The following is a 22,535-nucleotide window of genomic DNA, read 5'->3' on the forward strand; positions in this document are numbered from 1 at the left end:
ATTTATTAAAAACACTAGATTATGCTAAATATACTATTCCCCTACAACTAAAACAAAACTATTTGAAGTAATGTTTAAAAATCCAACATTACAGTACCTATTTTAATAACTCTTTCAGTGATTGACACAGGGATATGAAAACAGGATACAGAGTTCTCATTTACCTTAGGTGGGCATTTTAAATGGTACTAACATTGTGGGATGCAATGGGCACATATGCCTATCACTCACCTGCCTCACTCCTGATACAGTTAGTTACTGGTGGAAATTTGTACATATTACTATATAATGTATAGAAGAATGTTGATAGCTCATTGTACACTATAGCCAATACAAGAAGCACTATGGATAAAAACGATGGCTGGGCATCTGGTGCCCACTTTTGACTTCAGTACTGTGACTCCTGATTAAGCTAGTCTCTGAGTTCAGGACCAACTGGGGCCACACAGTGAGTTCCAGGCCAACACAGAATCCTTACCCTGTAGCTATGACTAGCTTAGAACTTACTAGGTAGACAAGGCTAGAGTTGACTGTTTTTTTGCGATATCAAATGAGTGTTTTAAGTAACAAAATTTGTGTTAATTTCTTTTACATTTAAATTTTAAGCTTATTTTTTATAATACAAGGACATGTTTTTTTAAAAAAAATCAAGAAAATAAATTACTATTTTGTATTTCTTAAAATTTTGTATTTCTTAAAATATCAGTGTATAATGAAATGCTTTAATAGCTCTTCCAAACTATAGCAAGAAATCAGGCATAGGATAAAAAATTCAGATAACATAGATTAAAAACAAAATTGTACATAAAGATATAGAAAATTCATACTAAGGACTTACCTGAAATAGTTCTGTGGCAAAATTCTGATATCCACTCCAGCTGTGATATCCAAAGGAACAGGAGTAAAACATATAAATGGTGGATCAAAGATTATCTTTGGTGATTGTATCTCTCCAATCAGATTTAATGTTCTATAGTCAAATAAATTATCATTTAAACGTATAGCAACATCAGCTAGGTAGGTTATGGGCTCCTCTATGGGGAAAAAGGTACTACATATTAGTTTACATTCAAAGGAGTATTTAATATAAGTTTTACTATCAAAATTTACTATGATATTAAATCTCAGTGGGGCAGGGTAGTTAACCAAGGAAAAATGCAGCCTGATGAAGAATTAAAGAGTAAGTGGAGTATTGTTGTAGAAAGAAATTATAAAAACCAACATGTCTTCAAGTATACTTTGCCTATAGAAGAAGTAGATCTTTTTAATGTATACAATATGGGTGGTGGAAATAATTGTACATTGGTAAGAAATGCTTACTACATGGGGGAATACATAATACTTAAACAATACACAGAAGTAGTGCAACAGGACTTCCTTTTTCAGCTGCTTCCAATGCTTTAATAAAAGCTGCTAATACCTACGGGATACAGAGCATGAAGATGACATCACAAACTGCTGAAGGATCTTAAGGGACTACTAAGAAAGGGATTTGTGGAGTAAAACTCTCCCAGCTTTGAAGATTAAGAAAGGCCGCCAGGGCCACTGGGAAAGGTGGCTCAGCAGTAAGGACCAACAGTTCCCAGCACCTATATGGCGGCACCTAACCATCTGTACCTCAAGTTCCAGAGGATCCAGAACGTGTTTCTGGCATCAGCAAAACTAGTGTATACACAGGAATATTATACACACATATATGCAGGCAAAAAACTAATGCACATAAAATTTATTTTTTTAAAAAAAAAAGAAAAATGCTTACTTGGACAGAAATGTATGGAAATAGTATACTTTTCATTTGGTTTCAGACTTCCAATTAGTGCAGTAAATTTGAATATGCCATTTTTGAAGAGTTTGTCATTTTTACGGATATCCAAAGACCACTGAACAGTTTTTTTTGAAATATTAAGTATCACAAGATTCTGTTCAAAGATATATAAACAAAAGAAGAAATTCTTAAAATTTAATGAATGCACTATAAAATTTTATTTTTAGAAATAAGATCTAAGTTTTTACGTATGGTGATATTAACATGCAAAAGCCAACATAAACAGAAACTTAAATGTATTCATGACTTACAGTAAAATAAGAAAATTTATGTTGGTTCATACTAAAACAGAGAGAATATTCTTTCCTACAGAAAAAAGAAACCTAAACTATGTATGTAAATGTGTTCTTTAAATTCCCTAATCCTTTGAATCACTACCAAAGCAGAGACTAAGAAACTGGAGAATAGTAGAAAAACCCAGCAAATGCAATGAATCACTGTGATGACACACATGTTCTTCATGTGATGTCAAATGTCACCACTGTAACATTTCCCCACTAGACCCATAGAAAAGAAATGTGACTATCCTCAAAATGCTGAAGAAAGAAATGCTAGGAACTTCCCCCTAAAATTTCAGAAAGAATCATGGCTCCTGCAAATGTCGTATTCATAACTAATAACTGGTGGTTCAGACTCTTTGTTCACCGGTCACATATATCAAAACAATTGAATGAAAGTTCAATAATGTAAAATAATCTCCCATTTCAGAAAGGCATTTTGAAATCTCAAATACATTTCAAGTTACAAAGGTTATTTTTTCAGTTCCATATATGAGATTTAAATACACATGGGGTTTATTAAAAGAAATTTTACTATCTTTTTTTGCTCAGTGTCTAAAAAAATCTATTTTAATTTCAGTAGAAATATTTTATTAATCTACAACTCTTAATTTCATACATTCTATTTTAATCAATGCAATGTTAAATATTTTCCCTATATTCTTTGCAACCAGTAATAAAGGTATTCAACAAAACTGATTATAGAAATGACAATACACTAGAAAAAAAGGGCAGGGGAGACACAACTTCCTAAGAGATACATACATGTCAATACATGTCTTTCATTTTTCATCTATAAATAATTTTAATTGGAAAATAAAATGATGCACAGTAAGAAAAACATAGACTAACGTATGTTATTTTATTATATAACTACATGTTTTCACTATAGACTGTTTCATATATATGAAATATGTTATTTTGTTTTTAATATATTAAAAACTTTCGCCCTTCCCTCTTTGGATACATAACATCACCCAGCTCAGCCTGTCTGGGCGCTGGGGCAGAATCCTGAGGGCAACCTAGCAGGCAGGAGCTCCTTTGTTTAAATAGCCTGCCTGCAACAAGCAAGGTAGGCACTTTGTTTACAAGCTACCCAACCAGCCCGGAGATCTGATCTCGCACCAGGAGAGCCATCATTGGGGTGAATTTCTGAACCATGGCAGCAGCCCGGGACACGGAACTCAGAAGTTCCTCATCATCCCCTATACTTCCTGGGCTTCCTGCAGGGCCTATACTCCCCGCATACTGCCTCACTCTTCCTATCCCAACCAGCTTGCATAAAGAACCGTCACCTCTTCTGCCTCCCTTCCCTCTTTGGGCACATAACATCACCCAGCTCAGCCTGTCTGAGCCCTGGGGCCGAATCATGAGAGCAACCGGGAAGGCAGGAGCTCCTTTGTTTCAATAGACTGCCTGCAGCAAGCAAGGTAGGCTCTTTGTTTACAAGCTACCCAACCAGGACTGAAATCTGATCTCGGCACCAGGAGAGACATCACTCAAGCACCAAGAGAGCCATCACTGGGGAAGGCCATCACTGGGAAGGTACACCAGTGGGCAAGGAGACCTGATCCTGTAAAAGAAGATCCATAGGGAAGCATTCGGAGGAAGAGATGGGCAGGCGCCAGTGCAAGAATTCACCCAACAATCTGAAAAACAACATGAAACCCAGAACCCAGTGACCTCACAACAGGAGGACAGGAACACCTTAATCAAGAAGAAGTAGAAAAAATTGACTTTATAAAAGTGATTAACACCCTTAAATAGTATGTAAAAAATGCCCTTATAGAAATGGATGAGAAGTATAACAGAAAGTGTGAAGAACTAAAAAAGTTTGGAGACTTAAAAGCCCACCTGAAAGGTTTAGAAAAAAAAAAAGAAGCAGACTCACCTAGGAGGAGTAGAAGACTGGAAATAATCATACTGAGGCCTGAAATCAACAAAATAGAAACACAGAAAACAACCCAAAGAATCAAAGAAACAAAAAGCTGGTTCCAGGAGAAAATCAATAAGTTTGATAAACCACTAATCAAACAACAGAGAGAGAATATGCAAATTAATAAGATCAGAAATGAAAAGGGGGACATAAGCACAGACACAGTGGAAATTCAGAGAATCATTAGTTCTTACTACAAAAGCCTGTATGCCACAAAAATGGAAAATGTAAAAGAAATGGACACGTTTTTAGATAAATACCATATACCAAAGTTAAACCAGGACCAGGTGAACAATCTAAATAGACCTGTAAGTCGTGAAGAATTGGAAGCTGTTATCAAAAACCTCCCTACCAAAAAAAGCCCAGGACCAGGTGGTTTCAATGCAGAATTCTACAAGAACTTCCATGAAGACCTAATACCTATACTCCTTAATGTATTTCACAATAAAGAAGCAGAAGAGTCATTGCCAAATTCCTTTTATGAAGCTACAGTTACTCTGATAGCAAAACCACACAAAGACTCAACCAAGAGAGATTTAAAAGCCAGTCTCACTCATGAACATCGATGCAAAAATCCTCATCAAAGTACTGGTAAACCGAATCCAAGAACACATTAGAAAATTTATCCAATATGATCAAGTAGGTTTCATCGCAGAGATGCAGGGCTGGTTCAACATACAAAAATCTATCAATGTAATCCATCATATAAATAAACTGAAAGAAAAAAAACATATGATCATTTCATTAGATGCTGAAAAAGCATTAGACAAAATTCAACATCCCTTTATGATAAAAGTCTTGAAGAGTTTAGGGATACAATGGTCATCTTAAATATAATAAAAGCTATTTACAGCAAGCCGACAACGAACATCAAATTAAACGGAGAGAAACTCAAAGCCATCCCACTAAACTCAGGAAGACAACAAGGCTGTGCACTCTCTCCATACCTGTTCAATATAGTGCTTGCACTTCTAGCAATAGCAATAAGACAACATAAGGGGATCAAGGGGATTCGAATTGGAAAGGAAGAAGTTAAACTTTCGTTATTTGCAGATGATATGATAGTGTACATAAGCGACCCCAAAAACTCCGCCAAAGAACTCCTACAGCTGATAAACACCTTTAGTAATGTGGCAGGATACAAGATCAACTACAAAAAAAATCAGTCGCCCTCTTATACACAAAGGATATGGAAGCAGAGAGGGAAATCAGAGAAGCTTCACCTTTCACGATAGCCACAAACAGCATAAAATATCTTGGGGTAACTCTAACCAAGGAAGTGAAAGATCTATTTGACAAGAACTTTAAGGCATTGAAGAAAGAAATTGAAGAGGATACCAGAAAACGGAAGGATCTCCCTTGATCTTGGATTGGGAGGATCAACATAGTAAAAATGGCAATTAAACCAAAGGCAATTTATAGATTCAATGCAATTCCCATCAAGGTCCCATCAAAATTCTTTAGAGATCTTGAGAGGACAAAAATCAACTTTATATGGAAAAACAAAAAACCTAGGATTGCTAAAACAATCTTATACAATAAAGGATGTGCTGGAGGCATTACAATACCTGACTTCAAACACTATTACAGAGCTGCAGTAATGAAAACAGTGTGGTACTAGCATAAAAACTGAGAAGTCGACCAATGGAATCATATAGAAGACCGGGTTTTTAACCCACAAACCTATGAACACCTCATTTTCGATAAAGGAGCTAAAACTATACAATGGAAGAAAGAAATCATCCTCAAGAAATAGTGCTGGCACACTGGATGTCAACCTGTAGAAGAATGAAAATAGACCCATATCAATCACCATGCACAAAACTCAAGTCCAAATGGATCAAAGACCTCAATATCAATCTGAACACACTGAACATAATAGAAGAGAAAGTGGGAAGTACCCTACAACAGATGGGCACAGGAGATCGCTTCCTATGTATAATCCCAGCAGCACAGACATTAAGGGCAACATTGAATAAATGGGACCTACTAAAACTGAGAAGCTTCTGTAAAGCAAAGGACACTGTCACTAAGACAAAAAGGCAACCTACTGACTGGGAGAAGATCTTCACCAACCCCGTAACAAACAAAGGTCTGATCTCCAAAATATATAGAGAACTCAAGAAACTAGACTTTAAAATGCGAATTAACCCAATTAAAAACTGGGGCACTGAACTGAAGAGAGAATTCTCAACAGAAGAAGTTCAAATGGCCAAAAGACACTTAAGGTCATGCTCAACCTCCTTAGAGATCAGGGAAATGCAAATCAAAACAACTTTGAGATATTATCTTACACATGTCAGAATGGCTAAAATCAAAAACACCAAAGAAAGCCTTTGCTGGAGAGGCTGTGGGGGAAGCTTTACCCTCATCCATTGCTGGTGGGAATTCAATCTTGTGCAACCAGTTTGGAAATCAGTGTGGCGGTTTCTCAGGATATTCGGGATCGACCTACCCCTAGACCCAGCAATACCACTCTTAGGAATATAACCAAGAGATGCCCTATCATATGACAAATGCATTTGTTCAACTATGTTAATAGCAGCATTATTTGTAATAGCCAGAACCTGGAAACAACCTAGATGTCCTTCAATGGAAGAATGAATGAAGAAAGTGGTGAATATATACACATTAGAGTACTACGCTGCAGTAAAAAACAATGACTTCTCGAATTTTGCATGCAAATGGATGGAAATAGAAAACACTATCCTGAGTGAGGTAACCCAGTCCCAAAAAGATGAACATGGGATGTACTCATAATTGGTTTCTAGCCATAAATAATGGTCACAGAGTCTATAACTGGTGATCCTACAGAAGCTAAATAAGAAGGTGAACCCAAAGAAAAACATATAGTCATCTTCCTGGCTATGGGAAGTAGACAAAATTGCCGGGCAAAAAATTGGGATGTTGGGAGTTGTGTGGGATGGAGGTAAGGGGAGATGGGGAGAGAAAAGTGAGAAGGGGAGGATGGGGGAAACTTGGGAAAACAGGATGATTGGGATAAAGGAAGGTTGGTTAGGGGAGCAGGGAAGCACATATCTTAGTTAAGGGAGCCACCTTAGGGTTGGCAAAAGACTTGAACCTAGAGGGGATCCCAGGTGCCCAGGGCGAGGTCCCCAGTTAGTTCCTTGGGCAGCTGAGGATAGGGAACCTGAAATGACCCTATCCTATAGCCATACTGATGAACATCTTGCATATCACCATAGAACCTTCATCTGGCGATGGATGGAGATAGAGACAGAGACCCACACTGGAGCACTGGACTTAGCCCCCAAGGACCCAATGAGGATCAGAAGGAGGGAGAACATGAGCAAGGAAGTCAGGACCACGAGGGATGCACCCACCCATTGAGACAGTGAGGCAGACCTATTGATGGGAGCTCACCAAGGCCAGTGTGGCTGGGACTGAAAAAGCATGGGATAAAACCGGACTCTCTGAACATGGCGAACAATGAGGGCTGATGAGAAGCCAAGGACAATGTCACTGGGTTTTGATCCTACTCATGTTCTGGCTTTGTAGCAGCCTAGCCAGTTTGGATGTTCACGTTCCTAGACCTGGACGGAACGGGGAGGACCTTGGACTTTCCACAGGGCAGGGAACCCTGACTGCTCTTTGGAGTGGATAGGGAGGGGGAGAGCCGTGGAGGGAGGGGGGTTGGAGTGGGAGGAAAATGGGAGGCTGAAAGGAGGCGGAAAATTTTTTTTTCTCAATATAAAAAAACTTTCAAATTATCAATGAAGTCACTAAGCGAAAACCAAAAAATTACAAAATAATTATAAATTATAATGTGTATTAATTTTCTATATACCTGAATTGTTGTGATTTCCTTACTGTGTTGAAGCTCATATAATGGGACTTTGAATACAAATTCCGTGCTGGATAATTCCAACGGTGCTCGTAAAACTTTAAAAGAAAAGTAAATATACTGATAAAATATTAATATACAGAATATGGACAGTACATAATATATTTTTTCCAAAATAAAATAGCAAAAGTATTTTTTTTCTGTTTTATACTCCTAGTCAAAATGTAACATTTAATTTCCAACATTTCTAGATACCCTGACTTCCATATTTACAAATTTTCATTTCATAAAATTAATTGGCAATGGATTACATGTAAAACAAGACAATAATAATGAAATGGTAAAAAAAATCATAAAATAAACTTAATATTGAAATAAGAAAGAACACAGGGTATTAATATGAGCTCTATACCAATCATTCAGAAATGGAGATGCAAACATAGTATCAGAAGTTGCAAAAATCTCTCATGCTCATTGTTAAGAAAAAATAGCTGCCTACAGAATGGGAAAATATCTTCACCATCCCCAATCTGACAGAGGATTGATCTCCAAAATATATAAAGAACTCAAGAAACTAAACATGAAAATACCAAATAATCCAATTAAAAATAGTGTACAGGTCTAACAGAGAATTCTCAATAGAAGAATCTCAAATGGCTTAGAGGCACTTAAATAATTGTTCAACATCCTTAGCCATCAGGACTCTGAGATTCCATCTTACACTTTTCAGAATGGCTAAGATAAAAAACACTAATGCGAGCTTCTGCTGCAGATGATAGGGAGCAAAAGGGAAACCTCCGCTGCAGGTAGCAGTACAAACCTGTACAGCCACTATGGAAATAAATACGGTGGTTTCTCAGAAAACTGGCAATCAGTATACCTCAAGACACAGGTATACAACTCTTAGGCACATACCCAAAGAATGCTCAATCATTCCACAAGAACACTTGCTAAACTATGCTCATAAAATCATTATTCATAATAGCCAGAACCTGGAAAAAACTTAGATGACTCTCAGCCAAAGAATGGATAAAGAAAATGTGGCACATGTACACAATAAATTATTACTCAAATGTTAAAAACAATGTTATCTGTTAATTTGACGTCAACTAGATGGAACTAGAAAAAAATTATCCCAAGTAAGATAACCCAGACCCAGAAAGAAAAACATGGTGTGTATTCAACTCCTAAGTGGATATTAGCTGTAAAGTAAAGGCAAATCATGCTACAACCCACAGTCCCAGAGAGTCTAGGTAAAAAGGAGGGCTCAAATGAGGACAGGCAAGCATACATTTCAGATGAGATCTCCGACATAAACTTGGGGGAGGCGGGGTTGGCTGGGATGGGACAAGAGGGATTGGGTTAGGTGCTTGGGCTAAGTGAACAGAGGGAGAAAATAGTGAAAGAGACCTCTTGATTGGGGGTACATTTTAGGGTCAGTTAGAAACTTGGTGCAAGGGAAACTCCCATGAAGTTACAAGGATGACTCCAGCTAAGACTCCTAGAAATAGTGGATACATAGCCTGAACTGGCCATCTCCTTTAATCAGATAGTTAACTACCCCAGTTGTCATCAGAGAACCTTCATCCAGTGATTAGTGAAAACAGATGCAGAGATATTCAGGCAACCACTTGGCTGAGCTTGAGGAATCTTGCTGAAGAGAAGGAAGGATTGTAGGAGCAGAATGGGTGGGGAGATCATCACAACAACACCCACAGAAACAACGAATCTGGGCTCATACAAGCTTACAGACTGGACTGACAGTTAGGGAGCCTGCATGGGACCAACCTAGGCCCTCCACGTATGTATGAGAGTTGTGTAACTTGATCTACTTGTTGGACTCCTAGTGGTGGAAACAGGGCTTGTCCCTAAGGCTTTGGCAGTTGTCTTGCCCAGCTTTAATACAAGTGGAGGAGTTAAATCCTACCTTAACTTGATATGCAATGCTCTGTTGACACCATGAGAGAAGTGGGGGTGAGGAGGCAGAGATTTGAGGAATGGGAGGAGAGGAGGGAGGGGGGAAACTGTGGTAGGGATGCAAAATAAGTTAATAAATTCAATTCATTAAAACAAAGAAATTGACTAATTTTCTTTTCTAATATTCCAAATTTTGAAAACTAAAAATGATACTCTGATTTTTCTTTACTCTTAGATGTTAAGTATAAATCTTTGACCTGCACACATCAGTTGACTTTCATATTACATACCAGTAGCTTGAACAAAACAAGGTGGAATAATTGGTGATACTCTTGGCATCAAAACCTTTTTCTGTGACAAATACTCGCAGTAGAGATCTGAAGCCTTAAAGGAATTAATATGGACAGGAAAGCTAAAGTTATACGTTGCTACCTGTCAAAAAATGACCAAAAGATATTTGTAACTTTGTGGGCTTTGATAGTGTTCATTCACCAAAATTACCTTTTGCAAAATTATCTTGTGGCATTGAAAATACATTCATTTAATAAAGTAAAGGATATATTATTCACTATGTTGAAAATAAGTCTTTAAGATCATGAAACAAATTGTTTTTGAAATGCTTTTTATTATAAATGAACCAAATATCCAACTATAAAAGCTAAAATATTTGGAAAAATACAGATAAGTCTTTGTGATCCTTGGATAGTCAAGGATTTCTTAAATACTATACTAAATATATCATTCCTAAAAGTGAAAATTATCTGTATCAAAAAAGTCTAAAACAGCTATTCTGCTACAAATAATTTTAGCCACATAAAATGACTCAAAACACATTTCTCAGCAAAATTCTAACATATAAAAATTAAACAAATAATATCCTAAGATCAATTATAAAATGGTCTAGATAATGAAAATATAGATGGAACTGTGGAAAGGACATTTCAGAAAGATATGTACACAGTGACACATTAGCACAAGCAAAGATGTATTACATCAACTGTCAGGGAATTGCACATTGATATCACAGGATGTGGTCCAGTGAGATGGCTCAGGGTATAATGATGCTTGCTGACAAGCCTGATGACCTGAGTCCAATCCCCAGGACCCACATAGAGAACTGACTCCTGCAAGTTGTTATCTGACATTCACGAATGAAACCCACTACAAATAAATAAATATAAATTTAAAAAGGGTGGAAATTACAGGAGGTTCCATTTCTCACCTACACCACTGCTTAAACAAAAGTAAAAATACTAAATGGTACTAAAGATGCTTGCACACTCACAATATACAGACTCACAACCTACTGTCCAATGTTCCCTCAATAAGTTTCTAGAGGTGAACAGTAGAAAGAAATCAAGAAAAATGTTTATTTTAAAATTCATGTAAAAAAAAAGCCCCCAAGCTCATAGCTAGCTCTATACTGTACTAAGAGTTCATGCTAACGCTTGGTTTTAAATAAAATAAACATTAATCTCATATAAAGGGCATCCTTTCAGACCTGGAGATTCACATTCTTCTAGTTATGCAAAACACTGGGTTTACATGTTATTTTATTTAATTGTATCTGACCATTATCACTGTCAGTTCTATATCCTGCTATGGAAGCTTATGTCCCATCTGTTCTCATTACAGAATTTGGAAGAATAAAAAACAGGAGCATGTCTTATTTAAATGGCTGTTTCAAAACACTCATTTCCATGATAATCTATTTCTGCAATACTACCTGAAAATAGACATCAAGGAGTAAACTGACTGAAGATGTACAGATATAATTTGCTTTCATATTCTACACATAAAGAAAAAATACAACAGAAAATGTGTTTCATTTTATTTCTTTGGAGACTTATTATCTAGACTTCAGAGACTAGTTACATTTTCTTTTTTGTCTTTTTCATCTTCTGACTGATCTGCCATTATCCATTTGCAAATTAAAACAAATCAACATTCTATACTATATACCAAAACATGAGTGACAGTCAACCCTTTGCATCCATGAAACATGGCTCTAAACATAATTTATTATCTCCCCATTCCCAAATGTGAACTGCAAAATGAGAGGATGCACATTCAAACCCCATATACAAATAACTTGTATTCAACTTGCACAAATTAGTCATATACATTTTGAAAGTTTTTAACTTTTATAGAAGAGTTGCTTTGATTGCATATATGAATAATACCACATGTATGTCTAGTGTCCACTGAGTCAGAAGAAAGCATTTGAATTCCTGGAACTACAATGATGGATGGCTGTGAGTCAGCATATGGGTGCTTCAAATTGAACCTGGATCTTCTGCAAGAGCAAAGGAGCTCTTAATCACTGTCTCGGGGTTAGTAGAGACATCTTGACCATAGCAACTCTAGTAAAGAAAAGTCTTTAACATGGGCTGGCTTACAGTTTCATAGACTTACACCTCCATTATCATCATGATGAGACACATGGCAGCAAAGAGGTAATAATGCTGCTGGAGAATTCTACACCTCGATCAGCAGGCAACACAAAGAAAGAGTGACACTGGGTAGGTGTAGCTTGAACATATATAAGACTTCAAAGCTCATCTTCACAGTGACACACTTTCTCCACCAAGACCACACATCCTAATAGTGCAACACATTATGAGTCTTTGGGGACTGTTTTCATTCAGACTACAACCACTCAGATATCTCTACAGTCTTCAATATTTTTATATATTTAACTTTGTAGTGTGTAGATATGTGAGGTTTGTGCATGCCACCATGCTTATGTGGAAGTCACAGGACAAATTGAGAGACTTGGTTTTCTTCTTCCACCATGTAACCTCTAAGAATTCAATTCAGGTCATCAAACTGGTAGCAAACACCCTTACACTGAACCACCTTGCCACCTCTTTTAATTCTAGACTAGTTAAGAAATAAAAAGGTGATCATAACAACAGAAACCAAGTAAATACATAGACAAAAATAAAGACATACTTAAAACCTATACTCTGCCGAATAAAAAATTTAAAAAATTGGTAATTTTCTCCATAAGTATCACTTTCCAAAATTAAGAAACTTAAAAAGGAGAGCGGTGAGTGCCGGCCTACCGGGCAGGCCTCAAGGTCCCCTGTAAGGGAGCACGGGCACCTTCAGCTTGTGCTCCAGGGGTGCCTGTGCTCTCCTGGATCTCGCCCTGCCTGCCCCATTTTTCCTTCTGTCCCCAGATCATTGGGCTACCAGGCAGATCTGTTTAGGTGTTGTGGAGTTCCATCTGGACGGGTGAGTGTGTGCTATCCAGGGGCGGATAGTCCCTGAAGAGAGCACAAAACCCCTCCCCCAGCTCCTTCTGCAGGGCTGTCTTTCTTACGCACAACCCAGCCCCCCAGTACCCCCCCCCCAACCCTGCCCTGCTGTATGCTAGGACCAGTGCTCAAGAACAGTTTTAAGCTCCTACACTAAGGCTACCCAGCCAGAGCCGTGAGTGCCTGCCTACTGGGCAGGCCTCAAGGTCCCCTGTAAGGGAGCACAGGCACCCTCAGCTTGTGCTCCAGGGGTGCCTGTGCTATCCTGGATCTCACCCTGCCTGCCCCGTTTTTCCTTCTGTCGCGGATCATTGGGCTACCAGGCGTCCCTATTTAGGTGCTGTGCAGTTCCATCTGGACGGGTGAGCATTTGCTATCCTGGGGCACATTGTCCCGGAAGAGAGCACAGACCCCCATCCCCAAGCTCCTTCTGCAGGGCTGTCTTTCTTGCACACGACCCCCCCCCCCCAGGCCTGCGTTTTCTGCTGGGTCCTTTGCTTGGGAAAAGTTTTCTGCTCCTACACTGGGGCTGCCCACCCAGAGCAGTGAGGGCCTGCCTACCGGGCGGACCTTAGGGACCCCCCCCCAAAAGGGAGCACGCGCACCTTCAGCTTTTGCGGCAGGGTGTCCTGTGTTCTACTCATCCCCACCCTGCCCCCCAAGTTCTCCCTTTTGTCCGCGGGTCATTGGACTACCAGGCCTCTATGTTTTGGTGCTGAGGAGTTCCATCTGGACGGGACGGTTCCTGCTTCTACACTGAAGAGATACACCCAGAGAGTCAGTCACAGCAAAGACTGGACCAAGACATTAGGCCTCTCCTGGCTCCATTTGAAGGAAGAGATGGGAAGGCGCCAATGCAAGAATTCCTCCAACAACCTGAAAGGCAACATGACATCACCAGAATCCAGGGATCCCGAAATAAGAAGAAATTTACACCCTACTCTGGAAGAATTAGAAGAAATCGACTCAAAAGTGAATTATATGAAAATAATAGAAGACCTTAAACAGAAGGTGAAAAACTGCCATAAACAATTAGAGATCACAAAGAAAAAGGTAGAGGAAATGAATAATTCGCTCAAAGATACCGAAGACAAACAAGAGAAACAAGAAAAAGCAATCAAACAGGTTAGGGAAGCAGTTCAAGATTTGAAGAATGAAATGGAAGTAATGAAGAAAACATAAACCGAGGGAAGGATGGATGTGGAAAATCTGGGTAAACGAACAGGAACTACAGAGACAAGTACGACTAACAGATTACAAGAGATAGAAGAAAGAATGTCAGACACTGAAGATACCATAGAGAAAATAAATGCACTGATCAAAGAAAACAGCAAAACCAACAAAAATTCTCATCACAAAGCATTCAGGAAATCTGGAACACAATAAAAAGACCAAACATAAGAATAATTGGGATAGAAGAAGGAGAAGAAGTACAGCTCAACGGTCCAGAAAATATACTTAATGAAATTATATAAGACAACTTTCCCAACCTAAAGAAAGATATTCCTTTGAAGGTTCAAGAAGCATACAGAACACCGAATAGACTGGACCAAAAAAAAAAAAAACAAAAAAAAACAAAAAAAAAAAAAACAAAAAAAAACCATCTCCTCGCCATGTAATAATCAAAACACAAATCATACAGAATAAAGAAAGAATATAAAGAGCTGCGAAGTGAAAAGGCCAAGTTACTTATAAAGGTAAACCTATCAGACTTACACCTGATTTCTCTATGAAAACAAAGAAAGCCAGAAGGTCCTGGAGAGATGTACTGCAGAAACTAAGAGACCATGGATGCAAGCCCAGATTACTATACCCAGCCAAGCTTCTGTTTACTAAAAATGGAGAAAACAAAATTTTCCAGGATAAAAACAAATTTAAACAATACGTAGCCACAAATCCAGCCTTACAGAAAGAAATAGAAGGAAAATCACAAACCAAGGAGTCCAGCAATAACCACAATAACTCAAACATCTAGAGACCCTTCACCAGCACAACTCAAAGAAGGGAAACACACAAACTCTACTACTAAAAAGGTGAACGGAATTAACAACCACTGGTCATGAATATCACTTAATGTCAATGGGCTCAACTAACCTATTAAAAGGCACAGGCTAAGAGATTGGATACGAAAACAGGATCCAACATTCTGCTGTTTACAAGAAACACACCTTAACCACAAAGACAGGCACCTACTCAGAGTAAAGGGATGGGAAAAGGTTTATCAAGCAAATAGGCCTAAGAAAGAAGCAGGTGTGGCAATACTAATTTCTAACAAAGTTGACTTCAAACTTAAATCAATCATAAGAGATGGAGAGGGACATTTTATACTCATAACAGGAACAATTCATCAGTATGAAGTCTCAATCCTGAATATCTATGCCCCTAATATAAGAGCACAGACATACGTAAAAGAAACATTACTAAAACTCAAGGCTGCCATAAAACCGCACACACTAATAGTACAAGACTTCAACACTCCTCTCTCACCAATGGACAGGTCAATCAGACAGAAACCTAACAGAGAAATAAGAGAATTAATGGAGGTAATGAAACAAATGGACTTAACAGATATCTATAGAAAATTCCACCCAAATTGGAAAGAATATACTTTCTTCTCTGCAGCTCATGGAACCTTCTCGAAAATTGACCACATACTTGGTAACAAAGCAAACTTCCACAATTACAAAAAAATATTCGTAACCACCTGTGTCTTATCAGATCACCATGGAATAAAGTTAGAATTCAACAACAATGCTACCCCCAGAAAGCTTACAAACTCATGGAAACTGAACAGTCAACTACTGAACCACACCTGGATCAAGGAAAAAATAAAGATATTAAAGTCTTCCTTGAATTCAATGAAAATAAAGAAACAACATACTCAAACTTATGGGACACTGTGAAAGCAGTCCTAAGAGGAAAGTTAATAGCACTAAGTGCCCACTTAGAGAAAAAAGAAAGAGCACACATTGGAGAATTAACAGCCCACCTGAAAGCTCTAGAAAAAAAGAGAAGCAGACTCACCTAGGAGGAGTAGAAGACTGGAAATATTCAAACTGAGGGCGGAAATCAACAAAGTAGAAACACACAAAACAATCCAAAGAATCAATGAAACAAAAAGCTGGTTCCTGGAGAAAATCAACAAGATTGACAAACCCCTATCCAAACTAATCAAACGGCAGAGAGAATATGCAAATTAATAGGATGAGAATTGAAAAGGGGTACATAACCACAGACACAGAGGAAATTCAGAAAATCGTTAGATCTTACTACAAAAGCCTGTATGCCACAAAAATGGAAAATGTAAAAGAAATGGACACGTTTTTAGATAAATACCATATACCAAAGTTAAACTAGGACCAGGTGAACAATCTAAATAGACCTGTTAGTCATGAAGAATTAGAAGCTGTTATCAAAAACCTCCCTACCAAAAGAAGCCCAGGACCAGATGGTTTCAATGCAGAATGCTACAAGAACTTCCAAGAAGACCTAATACCTATACTCCTTAACGTACTTCACAATATAGAAACAGAAGAGTCATTGCCAAATTCCTTTTATGAAGCTACAGTTACAATGATAGGAAAACCACACAAAGATTCAACCAAGAAACAGAATTACAGGCCAATCTCACTCATGAATATTGATGCAAAAATCCTCAACAAAATATTGGCAAACCGTATCCAAGAACACATTAGAAAAGTTATCCATTATGATCAATTAGGCTTCATCTCAGAGATGCAGGGGTGGTTCAACATACGAAAATCTATCAATGTAATCCAGCATATAAATAAACTGAAAGAAAAAAAACATATGATCATTTCATTAGATGCTGAAAAAGCATTTGACAAAATTCAACATCCCTTTATGATAAAATTATTGGAGAGATAAGGGACACAAGGGTCTTACCTAAATATAATAAAAGCTATATACAGCAAGCCGGCAGTTAACATCAAATTAAACGAAGAGAAACTCAAAGCCATCCCATTAAAATCAGGAACACAACAAGGCTGTCCACTCTCTTCATACTTCTTCAATATAGTGCTTGAAGTTTTAGCAATAGCAATAAGACAACATAATGGAATCAAGGGGATTCGAATTGGAAAAGAAGAAGTTAAACTTTCGTTATTTGCAGATGATATGATAGTGTACATAAGCGACCCCAAAAACTCCACCAAAGAACTCCAACAGCTGAAAAACACCTTTAGTAATGTGGCAGGATACAAGATCAACTCCAAAAAATCAGTTGCCCTCTTCTACACAAAGGATATGGAAGCAGAGAGGGAAATCAGAGAAGCTTCACTTTTCACTATAGCCAAAAAAAAAAAACATAAAATATCTTGGGGTAACTCTAACCAAGGAAGTGAAAGATCTATTTGACAAGAACTTTAAGGCATTGAAGAAAGAAATTAAAGAGGATACCAGAAAATGGAAGGACCTCCCTTGCTCTTGGATTGGGAGGATCAACATAGTAAAAATGGCAATTCTACCAAAGGCAATTTATAGATTCAATGCAATCCCCATCAACGTCCCATCAAAATTCTTCACAGATCTTGAGAGGACAATAATCAACTTTATTTGGAAAAACAAAAAAAACCATGGACAGCCAAAACAATCCTATACAATAAAGGATCTGCTGGAGGAATTACCATCCCTGACTTCAAACTCTATTACAGAGCTACAGTAATGAAAACATTGTAGTACTGGAATAAAAACTAAGAAGTCAATCAATGGAATTGTATAGAAGACCCAGATTTCAACCCACAAACCTATGAACACCTCATTTTCGATAAAGGGGCTATAAGTATACAATGGAAGAAAGAAAGCATCTTCAACAAATGGTGCTGGCACATCTGGATGTCAACATGTAGAAGAATGAAAATAGACCCATATCTATCACCATGCACAAAACTCAAGTCCAAATGGATTAAAGACCTCAATATCAGTCCGAACACACTGAAAAGGATAGAAGAGAAAGTGGGAAGTACCCTACAACAGATGGGCACAGGAGATAGCTTTCTATGTATAACCCCAGCAGCACAGACATTAAGGGCAACATTGAATAAATGGGACCTACTAAAACTGAGAAGCTTCTGTAAAGCAAAGGACACTGTCACTAAGACAAAAAGCCAACCTACTGACTGGGAGATCTTCACCAACCCCGCAACAGACAAAGGTCTGATCTCCAAAATATATAGAGAACTCAAGAAACTAGACTTTAAAATGCTAATTAACCCAATTAAAAACTGGGGCACTGAACTGAAGAGAGAATTCTCAACAGAAGAAGTTCAAATGGCCAAAAGACAATTAAGGTCATGCTCAACCTCCTTAGAGATCAGGGAAATGCAAATCAAAACAACTTTGAGATATCATCTTACACCCGTCAGAATGGCTAAAATCAAAAACACCAAAGATAGCCTTTGCTGGAGAGGCTGTGGGGGAAGCTTTACCCTCATCCATTGCTGGTGGGAATTCAATCTTGTGCAAACACTTTGGAAATCAGTGTGGCGGTTTCTCAGGTAATTCAGGATCGACCTACCCCTAGACCCAGCAATACCACTCTTAGGAATATACCCAAGAGATGCCCTATCATATGACAAAAGCATTTGTTCAACAATGTTCATAGCAGCATTATTTGTAATAGCCAGAATCTGGAAACACCCTAGATGTCCTTCAATGAAAGAATGGATGAAGAATGTGTGGAATATATACACATTAGAGTACTACGCTGCACTAAAAAACAATGACTTTTCGAATTTTGCATGCAAATGGATGGAAAGAGAAAACACTATCCTGAGTGAGGTAACCCAGACCCAAAAAGATGAACATCGGATGTACTCACTCATAATTGGTTTCTAGCCATAAATAAGGGTCACGGAGTCCACAATTGGTGAATCTAAAGAAGCTAAATAATAAGGTGAACCCAAGGGAAAACATATAGTTATCTCTTGGCTATGGGAAGTAGACAAAATTGCAGGGGAGAAAATTGGGATCCTGGGGGTGGGGTGGGATGGGGGTAAGGGGAGATGGGGAGAGAAAAGTGAGAAGGGGAGGATGGGGGGAACTTGGGGAAACTGGAGGATTGGGATAAAGGAAGGTTGGATAGGGGAGCACGGAAGCACAATTCTTAGTTAAGGGAGCCTCCTTAGGGTTGGCAAGAGACTTAAACCCAGAGTGGCTCCCAGGAGCCCTAGGCGATGTCCCCAGTTAGTTCCTTGGGCAGCTGAGGATAGGGAACCTGAAATGACCGTATCCTATAGCAATTCTGACAAATATCTAGCATATCACCATAGAACCTTCATCTGGTGATGGATGGAGATAGAGACAGAGACCCACACTGGAGCACTGGACTGAGATTCCAAGGTCCCAATGAGGAGCAGAAGGAGGGAGAACATGAGCAAGGAAGTCAGGACCACGAGGGGTGCACCCACCCACTGAGATAGTGGGGCTGATCTATTGGGAGATTACCAAGGCCAGCTGGACTATGACTAAAAAAGCATGGGATAAAACCGGACTCTCTGAACATGGCGAGCAATAAGGGCTGATGAGAATCCAAGGTCAATGGCACTGGTTTTTGATCCTGCTTCATGTTGTGGCTTTGTGGGACCTAGCCAGTTTGGATGTTCACCTTCCTAGACATGGATGGAGCGTGGAGGTCCATGGACTTTCCACAGGGCAGGGAACCCTGACTGCTCTTTGGACTGGAGAGGATGGGAGAGAAGAGTGGAGAGGAGGGGGAGGGAAATGGGAAGCTGGGAGGAGGCTGAAACTTTTTTTTCCTTTTCTCAGTAAAAAAAAAGAAATTTAAAAAGAACTACAAACCTTAGAGAAATACAAACATTCTTTCAAAGTCCCCCCCCCCAAAAAAAAAAAAACAAGCACAGATATGGCTTAAGAACAGAGTTTTATCGGATTTCAAAGAAGAATTAATACCAATATTTCTCAAATTATTCCACAAAATAGAAACAGAAGGAACACTGCCCAATTCATTTTATAAGGCCACAGATTCTCTGATACCCAAACAATATAGAGGCCCAGCAAAGAGAACTGCAGAACAATTTCACTTATAAACATAGATGCAAAAATATTCAATAAAATACTTGGAAACCAAATCCAAGGATGCATCAAAAAGATTATCCACCATAATCAGATAGGCTTCATACCAGAAATTCTGGAATGGTTCAATATATGAAAAATCAATATACATAATCTACCACATGAACAAACTGAAATAAAAAAGCATATGAATATCTCATTAAATTCAGAACCGGATTTTGACAACACCCTATACTCCTTCATGACAAAAGTCCTGGAGAAATTAGGTACATAAGGATCGTATCTAAAAAGAATAAAGGTACTTTGCCACAAGCTATAGCCAACATCAGAGTAAATGGAGGGAAACTCAAAGCAATTTCACTAAAATCAAGAACAAGAAAAGGCTGTCAACACTCTCAGTACAATACAGTATTTTTCTGTATTCTGTCAATCATGTTTTAAATAAACGTTGATTGGCCAGGCAGGAAGTATAGGCAGGAAAACCAGACAGGAAGTAGAGGTGATGCAATGAGAACAAGAATTCTGGGAAGGAGGAAATTGATTCCTCCCAGTCCTGTGCAAACCACAGCGGAAGCAGGATGTGATCTGACAGCTGAAAAAGGTGCCTAGACATAAATCCGCACACACATGAACACCTGAGTATTCAGAAAGAAGCTAGAAATATACACTGGATAAAAGTCAGCATTGTTAACAAATGATGCTAGTCAAACTGGATTTTGCCATATAGAAGAACGCAACTAGATACATATTTGTTTCCCTGCCCCAAACAAAAGTCCAAATGTATCAAACACCTCAACATAAAACAAGATATATTGAACTTAACAGAAGAGAAAATAACGAACAGCCTTGAGTGTATTGGCACAGGAGAAGACTTAGTTTTAAAAATACACTGATAGTGCAGGCAGTAATATCAACAATTACAAAAGGGACCTTACGAAACTGAAAAGCTTCTCTAAGGTGAAGGATTCTAACATTTGGACAAAGCAGCAGCCTGCAAAAGGGGAAATGATTTTTACTAACTACATCTGAGAGAGAACCAATATACAAAATATATAAAGAGCTCAAAAACTAGACATCAAAAAATCAAATAATCCAATTAAAAATGGGGTACAGATCTAAACAGAAAATTCTCAATAAAAGGATTGGAAAAGTCTAAGAAACACAAAGAAATGTTCAAAATCCTTAGTCATAAATGAAATGCAAATACTTTGAGATTCCATCTTACATCTGCCAAATAGCTAAGTGACAGATCATGATCTGTCATGCTTGCAAGGAAGAACAAGGGGAACAGTCTTGCACTGCGGCTGAAAATGAAAACATAGCTACTACAGAAATGAATATAGCTATTTCTCATATTGAACTCCGGGTTGAATGAGTCATCTTCCTTCTTAAATTATTTCTACTTCTTTATTTTATGTGTATGAATGTTTATTCTGCATGTATGTATGTGTATCACCTGTGTGTTGGGTGTCACTAGAAGCCAGAAGGGTGTGCTGGATGCCCTAGTACTTGAATTAAAGATGTTTAGGAGCCATCATGTGTGTGCTGAGAATAACTGAACTGGTTTCTTCAGCAAAAGCAACAAGTACTATAAACTCCTGAGCAGATCATCTCTCTAGTCCCCATGAGTGATCTCCCTTAACTAATATTAGGAAGTAGGAAGTTTGAAAATATCATAAAGAAACTGTTTTATAAGTGCATTTAAAAATACATATGTGTGTATGTATGAGTATACAAATGAAAACATTAACATCACACATGCAGGGGGGAGCTACAACACTTCTCCTAAGAATCATATACTAAAAGAAAATTTAATTCAAGGTAAGGAGAAACTCGTCTCAAGTTGTTGGTTAGGGGCTATCCGAGACACTCCCAAAATAATGTAAGTGATTGTTATTGCCCTTGGTTCCTTCCCATAACTTAAAGGTAAGAAGCTATTGCTGAAGACAGAGCACACTTGACACAGAACCTGAAGGAATGGAGCTGGAACTGAGCTGGACGTCTCCTCCCTGAGGACTTCCTCTTATAATAGGAAAAGATGCTATAAAAGCTGCTAAGGGAGAAAAGTAATCAATAGTCCCATCCAGTGGTAAAGTCTACTAAACCACAACAAAGACTAGACCAGTTTGATTCCCAATGATGCAAGAGAGGCACTATTTTAAAAGGGGTAATAAACAGCTGTCCAATTGGGCTTAAGGTAGGTTTAACAGGAGGGAATTCCTGCCTGGTATTGCAAATTACACAAGTACCCATGGTAAGAGAGGTCATAAGATCTAGAAGCAAACCTACAAGTGCCGTTTCCTAAGCCAATATAATGTATAACTATATTTAAAATATTTATCCTTATACCCAAAGATGAGCATAATGATGTTTAGCCCTCATCAAAGAAGCTCTTTGCATCAGATGTAGGCAACTAAAATGAGCCACAGCTTGTAGAAATTCAGAGAATAAGTGACAA

At 38.3% G+C, this 22,535-nt stretch overlaps 1 protein-coding gene across 1 annotated transcript in view; it reads right to left on the reverse strand.

The window, feature by feature from the left end:
- Cfap47 (cilia and flagella associated protein 47) overlaps positions 1–22,535 on the reverse strand; it is a 279,387-nt gene that overhangs the window by 193,340 nt on the left and 63,512 nt on the right. Inside the window, 4 exon segments of the mRNA XM_041642780.1 lie at positions 839–1,034; positions 1,760–1,919; positions 7,848–7,942; positions 10,052–10,193. Of these exon segments, the coding sequence (XP_041498714.1) occupies positions 839–1,034; positions 1,760–1,919; positions 7,848–7,942; positions 10,052–10,193 (593 nt within the window).

Source organism: Microtus oregoni, unplaced genomic scaffold (genome assembly GCF_018167655.1).
Source record: "Microtus oregoni isolate MIOR12 unplaced genomic scaffold, Mior012 000079F_003, whole genome shotgun sequence".
NCBI classification, from domain to species: Eukaryota; Metazoa; Chordata; class Mammalia; order Rodentia; family Cricetidae; genus Microtus; species Microtus oregoni.